At 43.0% G+C, this 23,557-nt stretch overlaps 2 protein-coding genes and 1 long non-coding RNA gene across 5 annotated transcripts; 1 reads left to right on the forward strand and 2 right to left on the reverse strand.

The window, feature by feature from the left end:
• Window positions 1-771: 771 nt before the first annotated feature.
• LOC117753600 lies at window positions 772-4,165 on the forward strand. Its single transcript, XR_004612273.1, has 3 exons — window positions 772-822; window positions 2,344-2,347; window positions 3,968-4,165. It is a non-coding gene; the product is annotated as an uncharacterized LOC117753600 (long non-coding RNA).
• Window positions 3,666-22,049, reverse strand: LOC117753550 (protein CIP2A homolog). Of its 3 annotated transcripts, XR_004612257.1 has the most exons (24): window positions 21,932-21,998; window positions 21,569-21,693; window positions 19,726-19,873; window positions 19,055-19,167; window positions 18,623-18,717; window positions 18,426-18,522; window positions 17,987-18,109; window positions 17,460-17,605; window positions 17,280-17,355; window positions 16,870-17,112; window positions 16,585-16,747; window positions 16,342-16,489; window positions 15,968-16,067; window positions 15,425-15,543; window positions 15,088-15,268; window positions 14,772-14,846; window positions 14,397-14,507; window positions 14,087-14,283; window positions 13,570-13,683; window positions 13,368-13,450; window positions 12,996-13,135; window positions 12,293-12,847; window positions 12,236-12,262; window positions 3,666-3,675 (listed from the first exon to the last, which is right to left on the reverse strand). XR_004612257.1 is itself a non-coding variant. In XM_034571693.1 (22 exons), exons 2-22 carry the CDS (start codon window positions 21,668-21,670, stop codon window positions 12,701-12,703), a joined length of 2,721 nt encoding a protein of 906 aa, XP_034427584.1. In that variant the 5' UTR covers window positions 21,671-21,693; window positions 21,932-22,049; the 3' UTR covers window positions 12,189-12,700. The 3 variants fall into 3 exon arrangements, 2 of the variants coding, with proteins under 2 accessions (XP_034427584.1, XP_034427583.1); XM_034571693.1 differs by lacking the exon at window positions 3,666-3,675 and having other exon boundaries at window positions 12,189-12,847; window positions 21,932-22,049; XM_034571692.1 differs by lacking the exon at window positions 3,666-3,675 and having other exon boundaries at window positions 12,189-12,847; window positions 15,079-15,268; window positions 21,913-21,953.
• On the reverse strand, window positions 5,101-11,325 carry LOC117753568 (acetylcholine receptor subunit delta-like). The gene is given in 16 exon segments (XM_034571739.1): window positions 5,101-5,375; window positions 5,378-5,404; window positions 5,407-5,475; window positions 5,478-5,496; window positions 5,673-5,791; window positions 6,022-6,232; window positions 6,573-6,687; window positions 6,838-6,949; window positions 7,134-7,334; window positions 7,444-7,533; window positions 7,536-7,552; window positions 7,680-7,835; window positions 8,078-8,187; window positions 8,349-8,393; window positions 8,843-8,988; window positions 11,268-11,325. Coding segments are annotated over 16 exon segments (1,554 nt in total). The 3' UTR covers window positions 5,101-5,316.
• Window positions 22,050-23,557: the final 1,508 nt, after the last annotated feature.

Here is a 23,557-nt window from a genome sequence, read left to right on the forward strand (position 1 = left end):
TGAAGGAGCTGTGTGGTTTTCTACAGAGTCCAACCTGTCGACTGGAGACTCTGAGGTCAGTTCACTGACTGACTTTTGTAGATCTCATATCTATAAAACAGCATTTATACACAATTTATCATTTAATCCTAATTTAACATAATTCCTCTTCATACATAACTTGAATCCATTCATTAATTAATCTGTGACATTTTAAATATTCAGCTACTTGTTAAAACACTGAGTTTAGTTCTGGATTTCCTAAACTGATCTGCAGGACAGAGACCGGGTCCAAATATCTATTTGTACTGAATCAGGACTCGTTTTTAGTCCAACATGTCTGATTTCATATTTATCTTCCATGTTATGAGTCTGTGCTGACATGAATATGTGTCTGTTATTTTCACACATGAACTCAGTTTAATTTACAGTTAAGTTTATTCTTTATCCAGGTTGGTGTGCTGCAGTCTGTCAGAGATCAGCTGTTCTTCTCTGGCTTCAGCTCTGAGGTCAGACCCCTCTCATCTGAGAGAACTGGATCTGAGTAGAAACAACCTGCAGGACTCAGGAGTGAAGGAGCTGCTTGACCTACAGCAGAGTCCAACCTGTCGACTGGAGACTCTGAGGTCAGTAGATGGTTGGAGTCAGTCCACGCTGCTTTCATCAGTATGTTACTAAACACAGTCAGTATCACAGATCCAGGGTCTGTGCTACCAAGCAGGATTTGTGGTTATCAGGTTAACTTCAGGTTTAGTTTTTTCAGTCCTACGAAGCTCGTCCACTTCTTAACGAGGTAAATCACCATGGTAACTTCTGATGAACGGCTAACCTGCTCCAGGTTAAGTTGGAGATCAACCCGTATTGAAGCTCCGCCCACTGACCACAGTGACTCTCCACTGTTGTGTGGTGCACACTCTCCTTAAAGGGACGGATAAGGGAAGTTTAAATCAACGTCTGGTTGGTTCAGTTGATCTCTAACTCACCCAGAACATCTCAATCTCTCCAGACTCATCCTGTCACCAAAACACCAGATGCACTCAGTCAGCTTCCTGAAGATACAGGACTGTCTCAGAAAATTAGAATATTGTGATAAAGTTCTTTATTTTCTGTAATGTAATTAAAAAAACAAAAATGTCATGCATTCTGGATTCATTACAAATCAACTGAAATATTGCAAGCCTTTTATTCTTTTAATATTGCTGATTATGGCTTACAGCTTAAGAAAACTCAAAAATCCTATCTCAAAAAATTAGAATATTTCCTCAGACCAAGTAAAAAAAAGATTTATAACAGCAAAAAAAATCAAACATTTGAAAATGTCCATTAATGCACTCAGTACTTGGTTGGGAATCCTTTTGCACGGATTACTGCATCAATGCGGCGTGGCATGGAGGCAATCAGCCTGTGGCATTGCTTAGGGTTTATGGATGCCCAGGATGCTTCAATAGCGGCCTTTAGCTCATTTGCATTGTTGGGTCTGGTGTCTTTCAGCTTCTTCTTCATAATACCCCACAAATTCTCTATGGGGTTCAGGTCAGGGGAATTGGCAGGCCAATCGAGGACAGTAATGCCATGGTCAGTACACCAGTTACTGGTGGTTTTGGCACTGTGGGCAGGTGCCAGATCATGCTGGAAAATGAAATCCTCATCTCCATAGAGCTTTTCAGCAGACGGAAGCATGTAGTGCTCTAAAATCTCTTGGTACACAGCTGCATTTACTCTGGACTTGATGAAACACAGTGGACCAACACCAGCAGCTGACATGGCTCCCCAAACCATCACTGACTGTGGGAACTTCACACTGGATTTCAAGCAACTTGGATTTTGCTCCTCTCCAGCCTTTCTCCAGACTCTGGCGCCTTGACTTCCAAATGAAATACAACACTTGCTTTCGTCTGAAAAGAGGACTTTGGACCACTCTGCAACTGTCCAGTGCTTCTTTTCCATAGCCCAAGTCAGACGCTTCTTCCGTTGTCTTGAGTTCAGAAGTGGCTTGACCATGGGAATACGGCTATTGTAGCCCATTTCCCGGACACGTCTGTGAACAGTGGCTTTTGATACCTGGACTCCAGCTTCAGTCCACTGTCTTTGAAGCTCCCCCAAATTCTGGAAGCGACCCTTCTTCACAATGCTGTTAAGGCTGCGGTCATCTCTCTTGGTTGTGCAGCGTTTCCTGCCACATTTCCCCCTTCCAACAGACTTTTTGTGGATGTGCTTTGAAACTGCACTCTGTGAACAGCTTGCTCTTTAAGAAATTTCTTTTTGTGTCTTACCCTCCTGATGGAGGGTGTCAATGATGGTCCTCTGGACAGCAGTCAGATCAGCAGTCTTCCCCATACTTGTGATTTAGTTTACTGAACCAAGCTGAGTGTTTTTCAAGGCTCAGGAAACCCTTGCAGGTGTTTCGAGTTAATTAGACGATTCAAGTGATTAGTTGAATACCACTAGTATACTTTTTCATGATATTCTAATATTTAGAGATAGGATATTTGAGTTTTCTTAAGCTGTAAGCCATAATCAGCAATATTAAAAGAATAAAAGGCTTGCAATATTTCAGTTGATTTGTAATGAATCCAGAATGCATGACATTTTTGTTTTTTTAATTGCATTACAGAAATAAAGAACTTTATCACAATATTCTAATTTTCTGAGACAGTCCTGTAGGTCCATGTGTTTCTATTGAGGAGTGATGTCAGAGGTGTCCACCACAGTGTGTCCTCAGAGACAGTGAGACCGTGTGTGTCCTCAGAGACAGTGAGACAGAGTGTGTCCTCAGAGACAGTGTGTGTCCTCAGAGACAGTGAGACAGTGTGTGTCCTCAGAGTCAGTGTGTGTCCTCAGAGACAGTGAGACAGTGTTTGTCCTCAGGGTCAGTGAGACAGTGTGTGTCCTCAGAGTCAGTGAGACAGTGTGTGTCCTCAGAGACGGTGAGACAGTGTGTGTCCTCAGAGACAGTGTGTCCTCAGGGTCAGTGAGACAGTGTGTGTCCTCAGAGTCAGTGAGACAGTGTGTGTCCTCAGAGACAGTGAGACAGTGTGTGTCCTCAGAGTCAGTGTGTGTCCTCAGAGACAGTGTGTGTTCTCAGGGTCAGTGAGACAGTGTGTGTCCTCAGTCAGTGAGACAGTGTGTGTTCCCAGAGACAGTGTGTGTCCTCAGAGACAGTGAGACAGTGTGTGTCCTCAGAGACAGTGAGACAGTGTGTGTCCTCAGAGACAGTGTGTCCTCAGGGTCAGTGAGACAGTGTGTGTCCTCAGAGTCAGTGAGACAGTGTGTGTCCTCAGAGACAGTGAGACAGTGTGTGTCCTCAGAGACAGTGTGTGTCCTCAGACAGTGAGACAGTGTGTGTCCTCAGAGACAGTGTGTGTCCTCAGTCAGTGAGACAGTGTGTGTCCTCAGACAGTGAGACAGTGTGTGTCTTCCACTCGTCTTGTTAGTAAACAACAGATTCAGATCTCGTGGCCTCGAGTTATTTATCTCGTTCACGTTATTATGTCGTGGTCACGTAATATATTTTTACCAAATGCCACCAGGGGGCGCTGTAACTTACACATTGACACGATCCCAGATGTTTCACCAGCTGTTCTTCCTGCATTTAGCAGCTGTGACTGAGTTTCTTTTATTCTGGATCATGTGTTTGTTCTCCTCTGATTTTTATTATAGAACAGTTTGATCCTGGTTGTGAAATATGAGGCTCTGCTGTCAGTCAAACTGTCCATGTCTGTGATTGGTCACACACAGTAGACCCCGCCCCTTTTATGTGCACGCTCAGATCTCGATGAGGAAAACCTGAGTTAACTTAACGAGTTGATAACCAGCGTCATGTGACCACTTAGCCTGACTGTGTCTGTCAGGTTCAGTTGAGCTGGATCTCAGAAAGATCTCCTGGACATGTTGAAGTGTCTTCGTAGTTCAGGCCTCAGTGTTTCCTCAGTGAAGCTGTGAGAGGACAATGAGGACAGACGTCAGGATTGGACAGAAACACAGAGAGACAACAGTCGGCCAATCAGACGAGCCACAAGCTGCTTGGGATCATTTGATTGAGTTGACGTGAAGACGACAGTTGTTGTTGTTTTCATGTGAACAGGAAATGAAGCTGGACCACAGCTGACAGCCTCACACGAGGAACAGAGACGCTGTCGTCTTCATCTGATCTGAGACAGTTTGTTCTCTCACTTCATCAGTGAAGAACTGATCAGGTGGATCTTTGTCACAGCTCTGAGATCAGTGGGACTGAAGCCTCTCCTCATCACCATGGTAACCAGGAGCTCTTTATACAGAGCAGAACCTCTGCTGAGGTCCATCTGTCTCATCTGGTCCCAGTTTGTCAGAAGCAGATGTTCATCAACACACAGTGAAACATGTCTTCACCTGTAACAGCAGTAAATCCACCTCTCAGGTGTCCACTCTGCACTTTGACATGCAGAGGAAACACACTTAGCTCTTAGCGTGTTCATTCCAACACGTGAACATGAAGCAGAGAGGAAGCTGCTCCACCTCTGAACAGGACTGAAGTCCCTGCTGCTCTTTCTACTGGATGTGCTGCATCACTGACTCACAGCTGATGAAGTGAGTCTCTGGAACACTGATGTCTTCTTCTCTCAACAGGTGGAAGAAGAGAACTTTGTGGAGGTGAGTGTGAAGAGGACAGTGTGTGTGGACGGAGGCTGACAGTGTTTGTGTCTCCTCCTCTGTCGCTCCATCATCTCTCCCAGCTGTCATCACTTCCTCATCACGTGCTGATGACATCACGTTTCCTTCCTCATTGTTATTTACTCTTTATTTCAATTTAATTAGTGAAATTAAATCATCACCAGAAATGATATCATGATCAGAGAGAAGAAGAAACACTAAATATACAGAATGTTGCAAAAAAATTATATTCAACACACACACACACAATAAATATATATATATATATATATATTAACATTTTAACAGCACATTATTCTACAGTATTTGTCCAGTTATAATTTAGATAAAAGTGCAGGAATCTACACGGAAACACTGATATCTGCTTACAGTCATATTTTGTTTATATGCTGCTTATAAACGGCGACTTTCAAGTGTGTTAGCATTACAATAATAATATATGCAGAACAAAAATAAAATCAAAGATGTCTGCTGAGTTTAAATGTTTATTCAAACCACACAAATCAAATTAAAATACTAGTTTAATTATTCTGTTATTCTGTTGTCCACTTTTAATTAAAGAAACACACAACTATGCACCTGGACCCACAAATAATATAGAGGCAACAAACTCTAGACCCACATGGCAGTGTGTGTGTGTGTGTGTGTGTGTGTGTGTGTGTGTGTGTGTGTGTGCGTGTGTGTGTGTTACAGCAGCCGTGGGTTTTCCTCTCTGTAGTCGTGTGTGTCTCCCTTAAAGGGCAGGTGGGGGGGTGGTTGCAGATTCCCATCAGGAGATGATGATGGTGCCGAGCGTCATCACCGGAGTGACCAGGAAGAGGCAGAGACGATCCACTGTGCGAGCGTGCCGCTCCAGTTGTCTTTCTCCTGTGAACACACAGTCACACGTTCCGTTCTGCACACATGGCTGAAGGTGTGTGTGTGTGTGTGTGTGTGTGTGTGTGTGTGTGTGTGTGTGTGTGTGTGTGTGTGTGTGTGTGTGTGTGTGTGTGTGTGTGTGTGTGGTGTGTGTGTGTGTGTGTGTGTGTGTGTGTGTGTGTCACCTCGTTGTAGTCGTTCTTGTTGCGCATGTGTTTGATGATGTAGTTCGCTCCGTCCACCGCCGGCTTGATCTCTGCGTACAGCTGCTCTGTCATCCCTCCGTCGTCCTGTGGACTCACCACTGCACAACCAGAGCAAACACACAGAGCAGGTTGGTGTAGATAACACACCCACACAACAACACAAAGAGCTCACACACAAAGGAGTGTGTCTTTTCACTGGTTCCTCACAGAATCCTTCATGGATCTTGATGAAAGCAGTCCGACACATTGAGGGGCCTGATCTCTGTGAGTGGGTGTGAGGTGGAGCAGCTTGATGGAATCTAACTGACTGAGTGACCTTCTCTCGAACCTGCAGCGTGTGTGGTCCGTGTGGTCAGTCCGTGTCTCACTGACTGCTTCTCGAACATCAGCTCGCTGCGGGACTTGAAGCTGTAGTACTCCTCCGCCGCGGCGATGTACCCCACCGAGCTGGACCGCCGGGGCAGCGCTCGATCCCAGTGGGGCTCCTCGTCCGAAGGGTGGGACATACGCAGGATCCGGGGCAGGCGCTCCAGGAAGAACTGGACAGAGAAGAGGGGAAATTAAAACAGGCTTTAAAATGTATACTTAAAAAAAAGTCTTCTTTTAAGAAGCTAAAGTCTTTGAGCCACAGCAGGAAAACGCTCGGTCATCTTTTTAAATACAGACTGATTAGAAATAAGATCCAGAAGTCACACCAGAATCAAACCAGGTCAAATTGTTCCAAAAGAAAACTGGTTAATCGCAGAGAAACTGTGTGTGTGTGTGTGTGTGTGTGTGTGTGTGTGTGTGTGTGTGTGTGTGTGTGTGTGTGAGTGTGTGTGTGTGTGTGTGTGTGTGTGTGTGTGTGTGTGTGTGTGTGTGTGTGCGTGTGTGCGTTACCTTCTTGGTCCAGTCAGACATGACGTGTGTGCTCGGGGTCCTGAAGTGCAGGTTGAGGACGACCACACAGTTCAGCACCACCACTGTAACCAGCACCATGATGAACATCAAATACCTGAGACACACACATGAAACAGAAAACTCAATATTTCATCCTTGGTATCCTAGATTGTCTGTCTTTATTAGGTGTGTGTGTGTGTGTGTGTGTGTGTGTGTGTGTGTGTGTGTGTGTGTGTGTGTGTGTGTGTGTGTGTGTGTGACCTACTTGACAATAAGTGGCACAGACATGGAAGTCTCCGGGAGTCTTTGAGAAATCAGCAGCAGAAACACAGACTGAGCCAAGAGCACAGAGATGGACAAGGTCATCTTCTCACCACCTACACACACACACACACACACCACACACACACACACACACACACAACACCACACACACACACACCACACACACACAACACACACACACACACACACACACACACACACACCATATAAGAGACGTTTTCCTCTCATTTCTCAAAGTGTGTTCCTGTACATCGGCGGTGTGGGGGGTGCACTGACTGTCAGCGGGCAGGTAGTAGACGAGCGAGGCCAGGAAGGAGATGAGCACACAGGGGATGATGATGTTGACGATGTAGAAGAGAGGTTTGCGTTTGATGACCAGGTAGAAGGTGATGTCCTGGTGCTTGTTGCTCTCCATGGGAATGTGTTTGTACGTGTTCCTCTTGGCCGGTCGGTGGTTGATCTCCCACTCGCCGTTTTCTGCCAAAACCAGTGAGGAGCAGCGACAAAGACAGAAAAGACCCAGACTGAGGTTTAGATAACTAAGCTGAAGTCAGGACGAACTCATTTGATTCGACGTGTGCGTCACCTGTGAAGCTGGCCGGGTCGATGATGATCCACTCCACCGTCCACTTGCTGGTTTCGTCCGCCTCTTCCTTCAGCAGCATCCGGATCTCTTGGCGTTGTAGGTCAGAGAACTGCAAAGCAACATGGGAAACGGCGTTTTCAGGTTCATAAACAAAGTGACACACTCGACGCTCGTCATCACTGATCCATGTTTCCTACAAGAAACAAAACTGAAACACCGCGTGGATTCTGTCTCACGTGAATTTGAGCGTGCAGTTCTGCCAGTCGAAGGGGAAGTAGTTGACGTTGATGGAGCAGGAGGAGCGGAAGATGGCGGGAGGCAGCCAGTAGCAGAGCCCGGTGAGATCGACCAGCACGTTGCTGTAGTAGGCCACCTGGAACTGGGCATCGTTACTGGGGAGAGGCAGAGGGGCCCGGTTAGATCGTACCTGTAAAACAGCCTCTGATTTCTCCTCACATACAAACACATGAGGAGAAATCAGAGGCTCGTGGTCTTGTTCAAGGTCAGAGGACGATGAACTGATCTTTAATATAGATTTAGACACTACAGCTGAGACGTATATCTATATGTGTGTGATAAACATGTCTTATTTTGTCTCCATACACACAAATGAATACAGAAAATTGAATCTCACTTGTTTTCCAGCACAATCTCTGGCAGCCACACCATGCTGGGCGGCAGGCGGAGCATCTCAATACCATCGAACTCTGTGGAGTTCCACGACAGCCGGTAGTCGGTCCACGTCTGACACATGCAACGAAGCAAAAACACAAAATATACAAACACAGCAACATTTGAGAATCTTTAAAATGTGCAGAATGCAATTCAGAATAAAGGTGTGTGTATTTAGAGGATCTATACAAACAAATATACAGACATTTTCCTGTAAAATAACTTTTACGTACATGATCGATCCATACGTTTGTCAGCAGGGTCTCATCTACTTCTTTCTGCAGAAGAAAGACACATGAGACTTTATTATTACCTCCATCTCCAAGGTCAGGGTTTGTCTGTGTGTTAGTTTGCAGGATTACGTAAAAACTCCTGGACCGACTATCTAGAAACTTGGTGGAAGGACGTGGTATCGGTCAAAAAACAACTCAGTAATAATAATTCATTGATCTTGATGAAGAAAATGAGGAGTGATATTTACGAGTGTGTGAAATTTGGTGTAGATGCAGATAAAACTTCAGGATCTAGTGAATTTAAATGTTTCATACGGAGACTGTTGGGCCTCGGAGGGATGAACTCTACTCAGAGAAATTCTAGCTGTTGAATATAATGGAGTGAAACAAGCTCAAACTAAGTATTAAAGTGTTTCGGTATTACAGTCATCCAAAACTTCATTTCACTAAAACAGTGAGAGACACACACACTTTAAAATAAAAGGTCTTGGTACCAGAGAGATGAGGTTGGAGAGCGTGAGGGCGAGGTACACGTCGACGGCGTCCTGCTGCCTCTCCGTGGGACGCAGCTCTTTGTTGTATCCTCGCTCCTGAAACAGGTAGTGAATCAAACGCTCCTCCTCGTTCCTGCCCCAGCACTCTGACACACACACACACACACACACACACACACAACACCACACACACACACCACACACCATAAGTTTACATCAGCAGCATGACGTCACCTGTGCACGTTAGAGAACAGGTCTCACTCCCAGAAAATAATACAAAATACATCTCTATAAAATAAAAATTAATTCATATCTATTTAATGATTTAATGTTCGACAAATCCCAAAAAGGACAAATGTCCTCAGTAAATTCACCTTTAAATCGTGTGTTTGTTAACTTTACAGTGATCTTCTGTAAACGTACTGCAAATGAAGGAACAAAGCAGTTTGTGTGTGTGTTGTGTGTGTGTGTGTGTGTGTGTGTGTGTGCGTGTGTGTGTGTGTGTGTGCGTGTGTGTGTGTGTGTGTGTGTGTGTGTGTATGCCTACATGCTGCTCACATTTCAGTCCCTCATGGCAGCTGCTGTGACACAAGTTCCCTTCTACAGACCTCAAACTGAAGCTGGAAGACATTTCTCATCTCCACACGTCCACACAGCCACACAGCCACACAGCCATGTTTATCAGTTTGTTTATCTGTTTGTTTATCTGTTTGTTTATCAGTTTGTTTCTCTGTTTGTTTATCTGTTTGTTTATCAGTTTGTTTCTCTGTTTGTTTCTCTGTTTGTTTATCAGTTTGTTTATCAGTTTGTTTCTCTGTTTGTTTATCAGTTTGTTTCTCTGTTTGTTTATCTGTTTGTTTATCTGTTTGTTTATCAGTTTGTTTCTCTGTTTGTTTATCAGTTTGTTTCTCTGTTTGTTTATCAGTTTGTTTATCTGTTTGTTTATCAGTTTGTTTATCAGTTTGTTGAACAGTTTGTTTATCTGTTTGTTTATCAGTTTGTTTCTCTGTTTGTTTATCTGTTTGTTTATCAGTTTGTTTCTCTGTTTGTTTATCTGTTTGTTTCTCTGTTTGTTTCTCTGTTTGTTTATCAGTTTGTTTATCTGTTTGTTTATCTGTTTGTTTATCAGTTTGTTTCTGTTTGTTTATCTGTTTGTTTATCAGTTTGTTTCTCTGTTTGTTTATCTGTTTGTTTATCAGTTTGTTTCTCTGTTTGTTTATCTGTTTGTTTCTCTGTTTGTTTATCTGTTTGTTTATCAGTTTGTTTCTCTGTTTGTTTATCTGTTTGTTTATCAGTTTATTTCTCTGTTTGTTTCTCTGTTTGTTTCTCTGTTTGTTTATCTGTTTGTTTATCAGTTTGTTTATCTGTTTGTTTCTCTGTTTGTTTCTCTGTTTGTTTCTCTGTTTGTTTCTCTGTTTGTTTCTCTGTTTGTTTCTCAGTTTGTTTCTCAGTTTGTTTATCTGTTTGTTTATCAGTTTGTTTCTCTGTTTGTTTATCAGTTTGTTTCTCTGTTTGTTTATCAGTTTGTTTCTCAGTTTGTTTCTCTGTTTGTTTATCAGTTTGTTTATCAGTTTGTTTATCTGTTTGTTTCTCTGTTTGTTTATCAGTTTGTTGAACAGTTTGTTTATCTGTTTGTTTATCAGTTTGTTTCTCTGTTTGTTTATCTGTTTGTTTATCAGTTTGTTTCTCTGTTTGTTTCTCTGTTTGTTTATCAGTTTGTTTCTCTGTTTGTTTATCAGTTTGTTTCTCTGTTTGTTTATCTGTTTGTTTATCTGTTTGTTTATCAGTTTGTTTCTCTGTTTGTCTGTTTGTTTATCTGTTTGTTTATCAGTTTGTTTATCTGTTTGTTTCTCTGTTTGTTGAACAGTTTGTTGAACAGTTTGTTTATCTGTTTGTTTATCAGTTTGTTTATCTGTTTGTTTCTCTGTTTGTTTATCAGTTTGTTTATCAGTTTGTTGAACAGTTTGTTGAACAGTTTTGAACAGTTTGTTTATCTGTTTGTTTATAATTGTGGGTATTTAGATTTTCTTTCTGTTAAACTGAAGCCCCGTCACGAGGTTCCTCTCAGCTGTTTAAATTTTAGTTAAATCTCATTTCTGACACTTGATTCTTTCTTTGCATTTAAGAAGATTAATCCAGTTAATTTTCCTTTAAAATAGGACTGAAATGTTTGATTGATTATCAGGATTGTCGACGAATAGATTCGCTTCATCTGTTGATTGGCGACCCAAAGTTTTTACAACTTCTCAGTGCAGGGGTCCAGATGAACATTTAAGTAACGACTAAATGTGTGACGATGAATCAAAACAAGAGGTATTTACAGATGACACCAACATTTCTGCTGCTTTTATCATAAACTGTTTTTAACTTTGGCTTCACATAAAAAATTGAGATCAGGTGAGATTTGAAAGAAAGACTAACTCACCAGATGAGAGCAGCGTGAGGAGGAACACGGTGCCGAGTGCTGCAAGCTGAAGCTTCATGTCTGACTGAAGGCTCCCGCCGACCTTCTGCCCAAAGACTGAGTGAGTGACAGGAGGCAGCTGCAGGAACACAAGAGGAGAAAATAGAAAAGATCGAGCAGCCGGCTGCTGTCACCTCCACACTGAACGTGTGTGTGTGTGTGGGACAGATACAGTAATATAACAGCAAACATGTGATGAAGAATTTAACAAACAATTTAAGTGCAGCGGACGAGAGAAATCCTTCATTCCTAAATGTTGAAGGTTTGACTATCTGTATAAATGTCTAAATATCTGCAGCTGAACATGACACCGTGTGCTCCAGCTAAAAGATCTGAGGTTTAAAAACTGAACTGATTATATTTGTAAATTCAGGATCTTAATACCTGAAATCAGTTGGACTTGATGGACAAGCTGCGTTATGGATTATGGATTTAAGTGTCAGTTAAAGTCAAAATACTGAATCCTGTCACTCACCTGATGGAGAATCTGAAGAACCCATTGATTGATGGTTTACTTTTGTTTTCTAGGTTATTAGTTATTAACATTAATAATGTTCTCTCTATATACAGCCTCACTTCTTTACTTTGTCTCCTGGTATCACCGACTGCTTTATTAAATTATTAAAACACAGGAATATCTCAGAGGTGTGGACCAAACCGTTCTCGTTACAGCCAGACATATTTAAAGTAGAAAGAAATTCTGAGACCATATATCAACTGACATTTATGTCTTTATCAAACTCCTGTGACAGACATTTAATTGGGGTTTGGCATTTTACAGTTTAACCATAACCATCCTTATAAAAGGAATCAACTGGTTACAAACCTTCAGTCCCGACAAATTTCCAAACTCCAGCAGGACGTCTGTCACTCACAGCTCAGAGTTACAATGTAAAAACTTCATTCACATACTGAAGCTCAGTCTCGACTTGTGAGAGAAAGTGAAAGAATTCAAACTGAATCAAGCCATTTATTCAGATCTGGACCGAATCTGATCAAATGAGTTTTACTTGATGAAAATCAGCTCATAAACATATTTACAAGAAGCAGCAGAGTGACTTCACTGTTTTATACTGAATCTAAAATACACACACACACATTTAATTTGGCCTTAAATCCAGTACAAACACAAATTCCATCATTTATTTATCAAACAATAAACACAGACACAAACTTACAAAGATTTCAACATGACTTTAAAAATACTAGATTAATTTAAAAGGAGACCAAAAGTCTGAGACCATGAAAGTGTGAACTGGTCTCAGACTTCTGGACTCACTGTAGTTCATTGTGTTTTATTAAGTATAGTTATATTTAAAAAAAATAAAAATAAAAAGATCATAGTTAATAAAGTTCCTTTGAGTCTGTTTTTCCCTCCGCCACTCATCTGCTCCTCAAAGCGACAGGTTGACGTCGCTCTTCATCTTGCCGCTGCTGAGGCTGTGGATCATGGAGATCATGGCTGAGTGTTTGTTCAGCTCGTCCTCTTTCTGCTTCAGCTTCGTCTCCAGCTGGCTCTTCTGCAGCTCCAGAGAAGACGCCTGGACAAGAGGAAACGTCAAAGTTCTCAGAGTAAGAAATCATTTAAGGTCTCAAGACCCATTTTGTGTGCGTGTACAGTTTTAAACGAGGCCTCGGGTCTTGCGATGCATGCTGGTGTTTGATCTGTGCTTTAATGCTCCTCGTTACCTTGATGCTGGCGTCCTTCCTCGCCTGCTCCGTCTTGTTAAGTTCTTTCCTCAAAACATCCACCGTGTCCTCCAGGTCCCTCCTCTCCTGATCCTTCTCCTTCACCTTCTCCTCCTCAGCCCGAAGTTCACCACGTAGACCTGACGAGAAGGAGGCCGGGTTTTATTCAAGCACTGACGCACTGTCATTCTTATCACGACCTTCAGGAGGTTCCAGAGTGATTCTTGACTAAATCCAGGAAACAGACGTGGGATTTCTTGGTGTTTCTGGTGAAAACATGAAACTATGCAGAGATGCTGCTGAGTGTGTGTCAGTGACCAGCAGGTGAACATGGACACTCGTGCTCTCAATGGGATTCAGCCTCTCACTGACCTGTGATGTCACTGTTTTTCTGCTGTAGATCTGAACGGAGAGATCTGACCTGCTCCCCTCTCTCCTCCAACTCTGATGCCATCCTAAGAAAGAGAAGAGGACACGGCAACGTGAACCTCTGACTGAACCTGACGACTTCCGTGTCAAGCTTTTCTGTTCAGACAGAGAAAGATGGAGGGAGACATAAAGGTGTGTGAATTACTTTTCGTGTTGCAGCTGCAGAGCTTCGTGGTTCTTCCTCAGAGCATCGCTCTGTTTGGTGAGAGCGACGTGAGCAACCTGCTGCTCCCTCAGCAGCCGCTCGCTCTCATTGAACCTGCACAGGAGAACAACCTGTTACACATCTACAGGAAAAAAGACTCTCAATCCCAGAAAATCAAACAGCCTCAACCTTTGAGGAAACTTTTCAATTTCTTTTTTGAATCACAGAAGACTTTATATTTTCATTATGAATATCATTATTCATTTTCAGTAGATAAGTCACTTCATTCTACAGGATCTGGTGATTATGCAGCCAAAACAAATTTGATCCGCACAGAAATCTGATCTTTTGGATTCAATATACAAATTACAAAACTTTACTGTATATGTGGGATTTAACAATTTTCAAATGTTCACCTGTAGTTTTCAAAACCTGCATCCTCCCTGATTCATACGCACTACAGATGTTTAATGATTTATGTGCCTTTAAGTCCAGTTGCTGTCCCTCTGCCTCTCACCTGTTGAGCAGGGCGTTGTATCCTCCTTTCAGACCCTGGTGCTCCTCAGTGTCCTGCTGCAGTCTGGCGTTGTGCTGCAGCAGCTCCTCCATGTCGGCCTTGGAGCGCTTCACCTCCAGCACCTGGTTGCTGAGCTCGCTCTGCAGATCCTCGCGCCGCCGCTCGGCTTCCTTCAGCAAGGAGCCAAGTTTAAGAGCCTGAAGAAAAAGAAACAGCAGAAAATAAGTGACAGTAACCAGAGGATTCAGGCTGTGGATGAGGAGACTGACTAACGGCCTCATGGTTTGTATGTGTTACGTGTCGGGGTCACCTCAGCCTCAGCTTGAGCTCGTTGGAAGCGAAACTGAGCGAGAAGACGGTCGGCCTGAGAAAGAGCGAGAGCCTTTGCCTCCAAAAGGTCCTGCAGGCGACTCTCCTGAGACTGATCACATGACAGGAAGAGAAATAACCCTCATTTAAAAAAACATACACTGTAAAAAATTATCACACAAGAAGCAGGATTTACTGCAGTGAAAATATAATGGTTGAGAAACACGAAAAACCCTTTGACCTCAGATCATAACACACTTCTGTGATTCCTTTAATTACACATCTTTTAAAGAAAAATAAGAAAATCATTTACATACATAAAGCAGTATTCACACAGTAAGTTCTTTTTTTTTTTTTATCTGACAAACGTACTCACCGCAAATGCTGAGATCTTCTGTGCATAAACATCGATGATCTCAGAAACATGAGAGTCTTTAACCGGCTCCTGCAGCTACAGAAACAGAGAGTTGGTTTTTCAGCTGCTTTATCTGAATACTTTTTATGGTCCTGAAGAGATGATATGATTCAGAAATTCATGTTATCATAAAACATGGCCCCCCTAAGGTTATTCTATCGATGTCAATGATGAAAATCTGTGAAAACTCTAAACTTCAGTCTCAGTATATGATGCAGTTTTCAAACAGAACAACAAACCTTCCCAGTATTGATTTTTAAACACACACAGTTTTTACCCCCAGGCCATTCTGCATCTTCTCCACCAGACTGTGGACGCCCCTGCTGGTTCCACTGGAAGAGTCCAGTACACTCGTGTTTACCCTGGGAGGTGGGACTTCCTGCACAGCAACACGTTTGACGGACAGCTCACAATCCCTCGGGCGATAAGCGTTGTTGGCCGCGATGCTTTCTCCCAGACTTTAAAAGTACAGTTTGACAAACGGGATCAACGACAGCACAGTGAATTTTTGTATTCATTTTACACCAGCTCAATGTTGTAAGACTTAATATGTCACCATTTGTGAAATGTAAATGTGTTTTGTGGCCATTTAAAACCTTCCAGATGTGACTCACACCAACGAAGGGAAGTCTGGGAGGGGGGTGGCTTCAAACAGCAGCGAGAGTCCAGTCTGCACACGCTGCCTGTGGTGGGACGTCAGAGCCAGAGAGAGGGGAGTCGCTATCCTCTGATCCTGACCGACAACGACAGAGACAAAAAGAGAGTCACTGACAGAACCACAAAACAGGGAAGAGAGACGGAGAACAGGAAGTGAAAGGTGTGTGGGTGTGTGTGTGTGTGTGTGTGTGTGTGTGAAGCTTAATGTGTGAAGATATCTACTATTTTATCCCAACTAGTCATACCTGAAATTAAGTTTGAAATAGTCAGTGTGTTGTTGTAGATATCATGAACTTGAATTCCGACTAGTCAGAATACCAGATACCTTAAACTGGAATTAAAGATAATAATCTAATTTGAAGTCGCAGTAAAAGTCAAAATGACTCCAGAGAATGTTCGCTGACTGAGACATGTGCATTCTCACATACAGCCCCACTGGATCATTTCAGGATATTACCTGGAGATCAGTGCCGGTCTGAAGGTGGATTTTGAGTGTGTACCTGTAACATCCTGTAGAAGCTGGTCTCCATGTCCTTCACCTGCTGCCTCAGTTTGCTCATTAACTCCAGAGTCTTCAGCAGAGCTTCTGCACACACCTGACTGAGCCGACACCAAAAACACTCGACTAAGAACTTGAAACAATTCAGCTCATTTACTCAAGTAGCCAAACGACAGTTTAAAAACAAATCCCTGACAGAGCAAAGTCCTGCATTCCCAACGTTCAGTAAGGAGCATGTTCGTAAATCCTCACTATTGAGATTGAAATTCTATTTGATTCTTTTGTGAAACAGGTTATACTGAGCTATGAAAACAGAACACTGATGAGAACCCATGTTAGTTTAATGTACAGTTTATACCTTCATCTGTGACTCACCTGAGATCATTGTCAGAGCCGGGAGGGAGACAGGTAAGAGGGTTGTTGCCATGACAACAGGAGAGGAGGGACTCCGCCTGCGAGAGGCAGAGTTGAGCGCTCACCTGACGAGACACGATGGATCGGGTGGAGTCGTCAGTGCACAGGAGTGGCAGAGTTAAGGCTTCAGAACGAGCAGAAACACAAGAGACACAATATTCGCCGAAAGAAGAAGCAGAAGCGCCGACATCCTGTGAAGGATATGAAGCAGCAAACTGTTGACGTGTGTGATGCGGTGGCAGTGTTTTCTCAGGTGAGCGTCTCCCTTTGCAGGATCGAGGCCCCTCAGGAGCCCCAGCAGAACTGGAAGCAGCATTTCTATGAAGCTCACAACACGATCAGGTATAGTATCTGCTCCCAACGACTCCTGAGAAAACAGAAGAACAAAATAAAGAGAAAGAATAAGGGAAAACATATTTCAGTCAAAGATAAAGATACAGACAGTTTAGACAAAAACAGAAAAATATAAAGACAGTTTCCCTCAGCTACCTTCAGTAGCTCATGCAACAGGTGCAGGGCCTGCAGAGAGCAAGATTCAGCGCCCTCCACAGGCGAGCTCAGCCACTGCACCAGGGCGAGGCCAGACTGTTCCTTGCGTCCCCCATTATCCAGACCGGGCCCCTGCCTTCGGCCCGGGGCTCTGAGTTTGGCTGCAGCCGGTTTGAAAACCACGTCACACAGGAGCGAGCGCAGACCTGAGACACTGCACATGGCCAGGAGCAGCTCCAACACCTGCAAAATACACAAAGGGCTGAATTTGCCTCCAGCCTTTTGTTTTGACTTAACACTTTTCTCTGTTACCACAAAAGTCTCATTAAATATTTTGCTGCACCAGATTAATGTCGAGCATGTGGGCTGTTTAATGTTGAGCGAATGCTGCCTGGTTTCTCTAGTCTCACCTTGGCTGCAGAATCTGGGTCTTTTGACTGCAACAGTCCTAAAACCTGAGACAAACATGCTGAGAAGTGCTGATACCTGGCAAAGGAAAGAAAACATTCACCTTTACCTCACAGCACATAAAGCCCCGAAGCAGCCGCTGAGGTTAACTGAGAAATGTCTGTTTGTGTATGTGGCTGCACCTTGTGAGGAATTCTGCTATTTTGCAGTTTTTCAACAAGTCCACCAAGAGATCCACTGAGTATTTTCTTGTCAGAGTACCGTCGCCGTTCACAATGATGTTGAACACAAGCTGGAAGGTCTGATGTATGTTCTTTGCGTCAAAGAGCTGATGGGAACAAGCAGAGAAGATGAGTGAAGAAATAGTTGTTGAGATGAGTTAATGAGATAAATCACTTTATCAAGACTAATACTGATAAATTCACTTTGCTCTCATAACAGCTTCGGTTCTTCATGACGTGGATGTCGGGCAGATTCTGCTCCATGTCGACACGACCGCATCATTTAATTTAGGATGTGTCAGCGACATTCATGTCATTAAATTCATGTCATTACAATGTCATGCTTTTTCTTGCTTTGAGAAGGAAAGGCTGAAGGAGAAAGGAGGAGCCTTGTATCCACAAGTGTTCAGTTTTAAATGAAAGATGTTAAGATGTTAACTTTCACTGGGATTTAAATATAAGTTCAGTCGACTCCTGCAGAGTTTTACCTTCTCGCCAACCTTCTCGTTCAGGGTGAGGCTGGACAGTATGGACAACGTGAAGACCACCACCGTCAGGCTGTTGTGAGCCAGGAAGTTGATCAGTGTGCGGTAAAACGGCTTCACATTGTCCTACACAGAAAAACACACATATTACACAGAAGAACCAAGGTGTAACATCCATGTAAGCAACAAGCTGATGTTTGTGTTGTGGATTTCCTCTTCAGACCATTGTCAGTTACCCTGTGTATTGTTTTCACCCCCTTCTGTTAGTATTACATAAAGTCAAAGTCAATAGAGGCCGAACATTCTTACAACTGAGAAGCTGAAACGAGGGGATGTGTAGAAACAAATAAATCTATTCAATTAATTTTCCTTCAATCAACTGATCGATGAATCAACAAATCCTTTCAGCTCTGTCAGTGTCGGAGACTCAGCAGAGACTCACCAGAGACTTGATGTGGCTCTGCACCGAGTGGTTGTCACGACACAGGTTGGCCATGAGGCCGAGGCACGGCATGATGATGTCGTCATTGTGAGACTGGCTGCGGTGAAAGAACGTAATGTGGTTAGCTTGAAGCCAACAATACAAAGCGATCCTTCACTGTGATTATCATGCTGGGTGATGTGAGATGTGGGTTTTACATGTTGGTCATGAGAAAGGCGATGAGCTCGTGGATGTAGTTGGTCGACTGGAAGGTGCGAGTGCTGTACGTCAGTTTCTGCAGCACCTGCAGACACTGAAAAAAAATACAATATTACCACATATGACCTATAAGATTGTTAACCATGCAATACAACTATAACTCATTGTAGCTTGGTTTATTTTAGCTGAGAAATTCAATTATACACTTGAAAAGGCCACAAATGCATCACTCATCGTCTACTCAGGGGATAGGAAGCTTCAGCTTTGACTAACGGAATAATATTTGTGATTTGCTGTTAAAGAAATGATATTTAAACAATGAATGCCACTCAAAGCATTTTTTCATTCTAATGTTCGAAATGTGTATTGAAAATAACCTGCACAGAGAAGAGGACGCAGGACGTGACACCAAACGCTCAGCAGTGACTCACCTGCAGTACCAGTGGGTCTGCTGGTGTGACGCTGTGGCAGTGGATGACCGAGGCTAAGGTGCTGGTGAGGTTATAGCTGCTGTGAAGCATCTCCCGACTGTCATCATCACAGGCTGCAGGAGAGTGAGGACAGGTGGAAAACATCATGAGCATCATGTCTCAGAGTGCGTTGGCAGCATCGCTTTCTGCCTCTGGAATCACACTCTCACTGGGCCTGGATTAAAACCTGCCAGTGTTGCTCTCTACTTTCACAATGTATTATCAAGAAGGCAGCTTTCTCTACAGTTTCAGCAAGTTCAATTTAAGAGTTTTTAAGAATGATATTAATGAATGAAATTTAAGATCTATGTCAAGTACAACAGATATGAGGGAATATGAGAGTCCCAGAATTATTTACACTTGCTCATAACTGAAGATATGGTGAAGTAGACGAGTGGAGAAAACCCCCGGAAACACCAGGTTATCTCTCAAACTACAGACCGAGAGGACGTAGTCTTTACCACAGACAAGCCGAGTACAGTCACATTAATTCTGACCGAGGTGATGGCAGACGATCAGTTATCAGTTCCATGTTGGTCTGTTTGTAATCTTATGACACCATGTTAATATCTGTATCAATAAGACAATTCAAACGAAAGAGGAAAGGTGGGTACACTGTGTATTTACACTACCTAGCTGTGCCAGCAGAGAGATGATGGAGCTGGTCAGGGAGGGGTTGGTGTTTGGGTTTCCAGCCAGCTCCACCAGTCCACTCACACATTCACTGGGTAAAACCTGGCCTGAGGACAGCAGCTGGTCACATCTCAGTCCTGAAACCTCCTGCAAACACACACAAACACACACGGTACGCACACTGCAGAGACTGCATGCTACACTGGTATGAAGCACACAAAGATGGTAAGAACACATTTCATCCAACTTTCAGAGAATCTTAAACAATCTGTACCAATGATTTGGCTAAAACAGAGTTTCCTTTTGGGTAAGTTCATTAGAGATGAGGCTGCAGTTATCCCACTGTGGAGCTACAACAATGCACATGATAGCCACTCATATTAACCTCAGTCGACCTTTGTCATCACAGCAACGTCACATTTTGTCTGGGCCGTTTTAAAATCTAGAAAGTAGACAAAAGCACATACATCCAAACTTGACAGACTCTGAATAGAAGCAATGAAAACCAGAAGACGAGAAATGTCCGCACACCAGTCGATGCTCCCACAAACCTTTTATCGGACCTCCCAGGCGGTTAAGACAAAGACCAAAGAAGAGGCACCACACGTACACCTGCACCAAGAGGTCACATGATCTTAATGATCACCGGCCACCATGTCACCTTTTCTGCCCTCAGGTCACTTTGCTCTTCCTCACATGAATACTTTAAATCCAATTTAAGATCCTGCATCCCTCCCTCCAGAATCCCTTCTTCCTTCCTTTACTCTTATCTTGTGTCTTTTACTGCATCCTTCTCTTGCACCACACTTACTTCATCCGTCACCGTGTTTTTAAAAGTACTGTGGCTCAACTCCATTGTTTTTAACGAGCTCTGAATAAACCTGACTTGACTTAAAACCCTGTCTTAAATATTGAATACACATTAAAGACCCCTATCACCCCAGCCATAAACTGTTATGCCTGCTGCCGTCTGGCCAACAGTACCGCAGCATCCGGGCCCCCCCCCACCAGGCTCAGAGAGAGTTTCATCCCCCAGGAGATAAGACTTTTAAACTCCTCCAATCTGTCATAATTACACTCTGCACCTTAGCATATTTGCACTATTACACATATTTGCACTTCTTTTGTGTATATATATATATATATATATCGCTGCTAAATGTAATTGTTGTGCATATGGCAATAAACTCTTGAATCTTGAAGAGCGGGTGCTTTCTTAACCACAGGAAGTACATTGTTTACAAAATAAATCCACACATCAGAACTTTCTGATTTAGCTTCTCCTCGAGTCCGAGAGCAAACCTGTTTCCTTCTGAGAGAATCGTGATCTCAAATCAAAAATGGGGAACATGGTACAGACGGCTATGAAGGAGCATCCCTCCCTTCAGACCACGGTTCTGTGGTCAGACTGGAACACAGGATCCTCAGTGACCCGTTCACGTTCCCTGACTTGGACCGGTTACCATCAGGCGACCTTACAGAGCCCAACAGTGTGAAACTCAATAAGACACATGTTGATTCGTCATGTCTCTTAACAACCTTCTGCCCTTTGTCTGACACACGCTACACTTTGTTTTTAGGTTTTAATGCCAGTTTATGTTTTTCATCTTTTATGAGTTATATCTTTTTAGTGTTTTTAAGGGCAGGTGCAATATTCAACTGACTTTTATTCTGCCTTATTATTCTGGGTTTTACGTGACACGTCCCTGTGTGTTGTTGTTGTTGTTGTTGTTGTTGTTGTGTGTGTTGTGGTGGCTCCAGGTTCTGCTCTGCAGCAGCTGTGGCCCACGGGGACAAGCAGGTGTACTGGACGAGAGGAAACGACGTCCCGAGGGAACTCACCTCCACTTGTTTGTGTAGCTGCGCTGTGTTGTGTGTCGTCCTGCTGCCTCTGTACTGCTGGATGGCCAGCAGCAGGGACTTCAAACACGTCGTCAGGTCCATCCCGAGGGGAGCAGCACTTCGACCTGCGAGCAAACAGCAGTGAGTCCACACGTCAGCATCCTGCGACCATTACAGCCGCCGGGATGCTAAGCGCTAGCAGCTAACGAGCCCGGCGGCTACAGGCGCAGGAAGTGGACGAGCGCCGCTAGAAACTCGCGTTGTGTGTTTCACTCAACAACGCGATGTGTGTGTGTGTGTGTGTGTGTGTGTGTGTGTGTCCGCGCCGCTCGCTCGCGCTCTACCTGCACTTTGTGTGTTTACCTCAGAGAAACGTCACAGACTTCTTCTTCTTCTTCTTCTTCTTCTCTTCTTCCCGCCCCCAACTTCAAACTGACCCGGGACAGACCATGTCAGAGGGAGGGGGGGGGGGACTCAACTGTACCAACAGAACTCCTCCAGATTGAAGTTTAATGGAATAACGGAGATAGATTATTAAACCAGTTTTATATTATAACAAGAATATATGACATGATGAACTGTGAGTCTTTGATTCAACGATCTAAGGAAACACACCCGAGGTGACACGTGATGGGAGGCGCCACGCAAGGTACGTAGGACGAGGGGCGGAGCTACAACCGACCGTTGTAGTCAGGAAAATAAAAATACAAAAAAAACTAGAAATTAAAATAAGCGAGGAGTCACTCGGATTAATATCTTCATATAATTCATTTTTGTCAAATTATTCAAGTTTGTTAAAACTGTGTAATTTTGAAGCCAAAGACAATTTCCCTCATTATGCACAATATATAACAGTATTTTAACTTTATTTACACAGCTTCTTTTAACATCATTACAAAGTGATTCAGAAGAATAAAATAAAAACTAAACCCAGACGAGGCCGATGAGAACAAGATGAAGGAACCTGAGCAGAGAGAAGGTCACTCAGTCCAGTTCCTACGTCAGTTGAATTCCATCAAGCTGCTCCACCTCGCACACACTCACAGAGATCAGTCCCCTCAATGTGTGTGATTGCTGTCATCAAGTAACTTCCTGACTCTTCCTTCCTGTGTGGGCTCATTGTGTTGTTGTGTGGATGTGTGTGTTGTCTATACCAACCAGCTCTGCTCCCAGTAAAACTACATGCACCACCATTATATAGACTGCACTTTAACACTTTAACTCTGAACAATATTCACTGTGCTAAAGTCATCTGTCTGTGCAATATCAATGGTTCATGTGCAATCCATTTACTGTACATATTTACACTTTATGTATTAGTTTAATTACAATTATATTTTCAACAGAATAACAGAATAATTATCTCGTATTTTAATTTGATTTGTGTGGTTTGAATAAACATTTAAACTCAGCAGACATCTTTGATTTTATTTTTGTTCTGCATATATTATTATTATAATGCTAACACACTTGAAAGTCGCCGTTTATAAGCAGCATATAAACAATTCAAATATGATTGTAAGCAGATTTCAGTGTTTTCGTGTAGATTCCTTCACTTTTATCTAAATTATAACTGGTGACAAACACTGTAGAATAATGTGCTGTTAAAATTCTCATTGAATGTTTATATAATGTTTTCGGTTTGTACAGTTTAGTTATAGAAGAGAGGTCGGATCACAGACAGACGACAGCTCCCAAAAGTCAATAACATTTGATTTGTAGAGCCCATATTCACAAATCTAAATTTGTCTCATAGAACTTAACAAGGTGAGACATCCTCTGTTCTTAACCCTCAAGAGTAAAAATACATAAAACTAACGTAGAAACCTGAGAGAGCCACATGTGAGGATCTGTCCCAGGACGGAGACGTGCTAAAGATCCTGCGTGTAACTGAAACATCAGAAATATAAGATATTTACAACATTGTGAGTGAAAAGTAAATGAGTTGAGGACTTATTCTCAGTAATGGTAGAGTATAGTGAGTAGGCA

This window comes from Hippoglossus hippoglossus, chromosome 20 (assembly GCF_009819705.1).
Source record: "Hippoglossus hippoglossus isolate fHipHip1 chromosome 20, fHipHip1.pri, whole genome shotgun sequence".
NCBI lineage: Eukaryota > Metazoa > Chordata > Actinopteri > Pleuronectiformes > Pleuronectidae > Hippoglossus > Hippoglossus hippoglossus.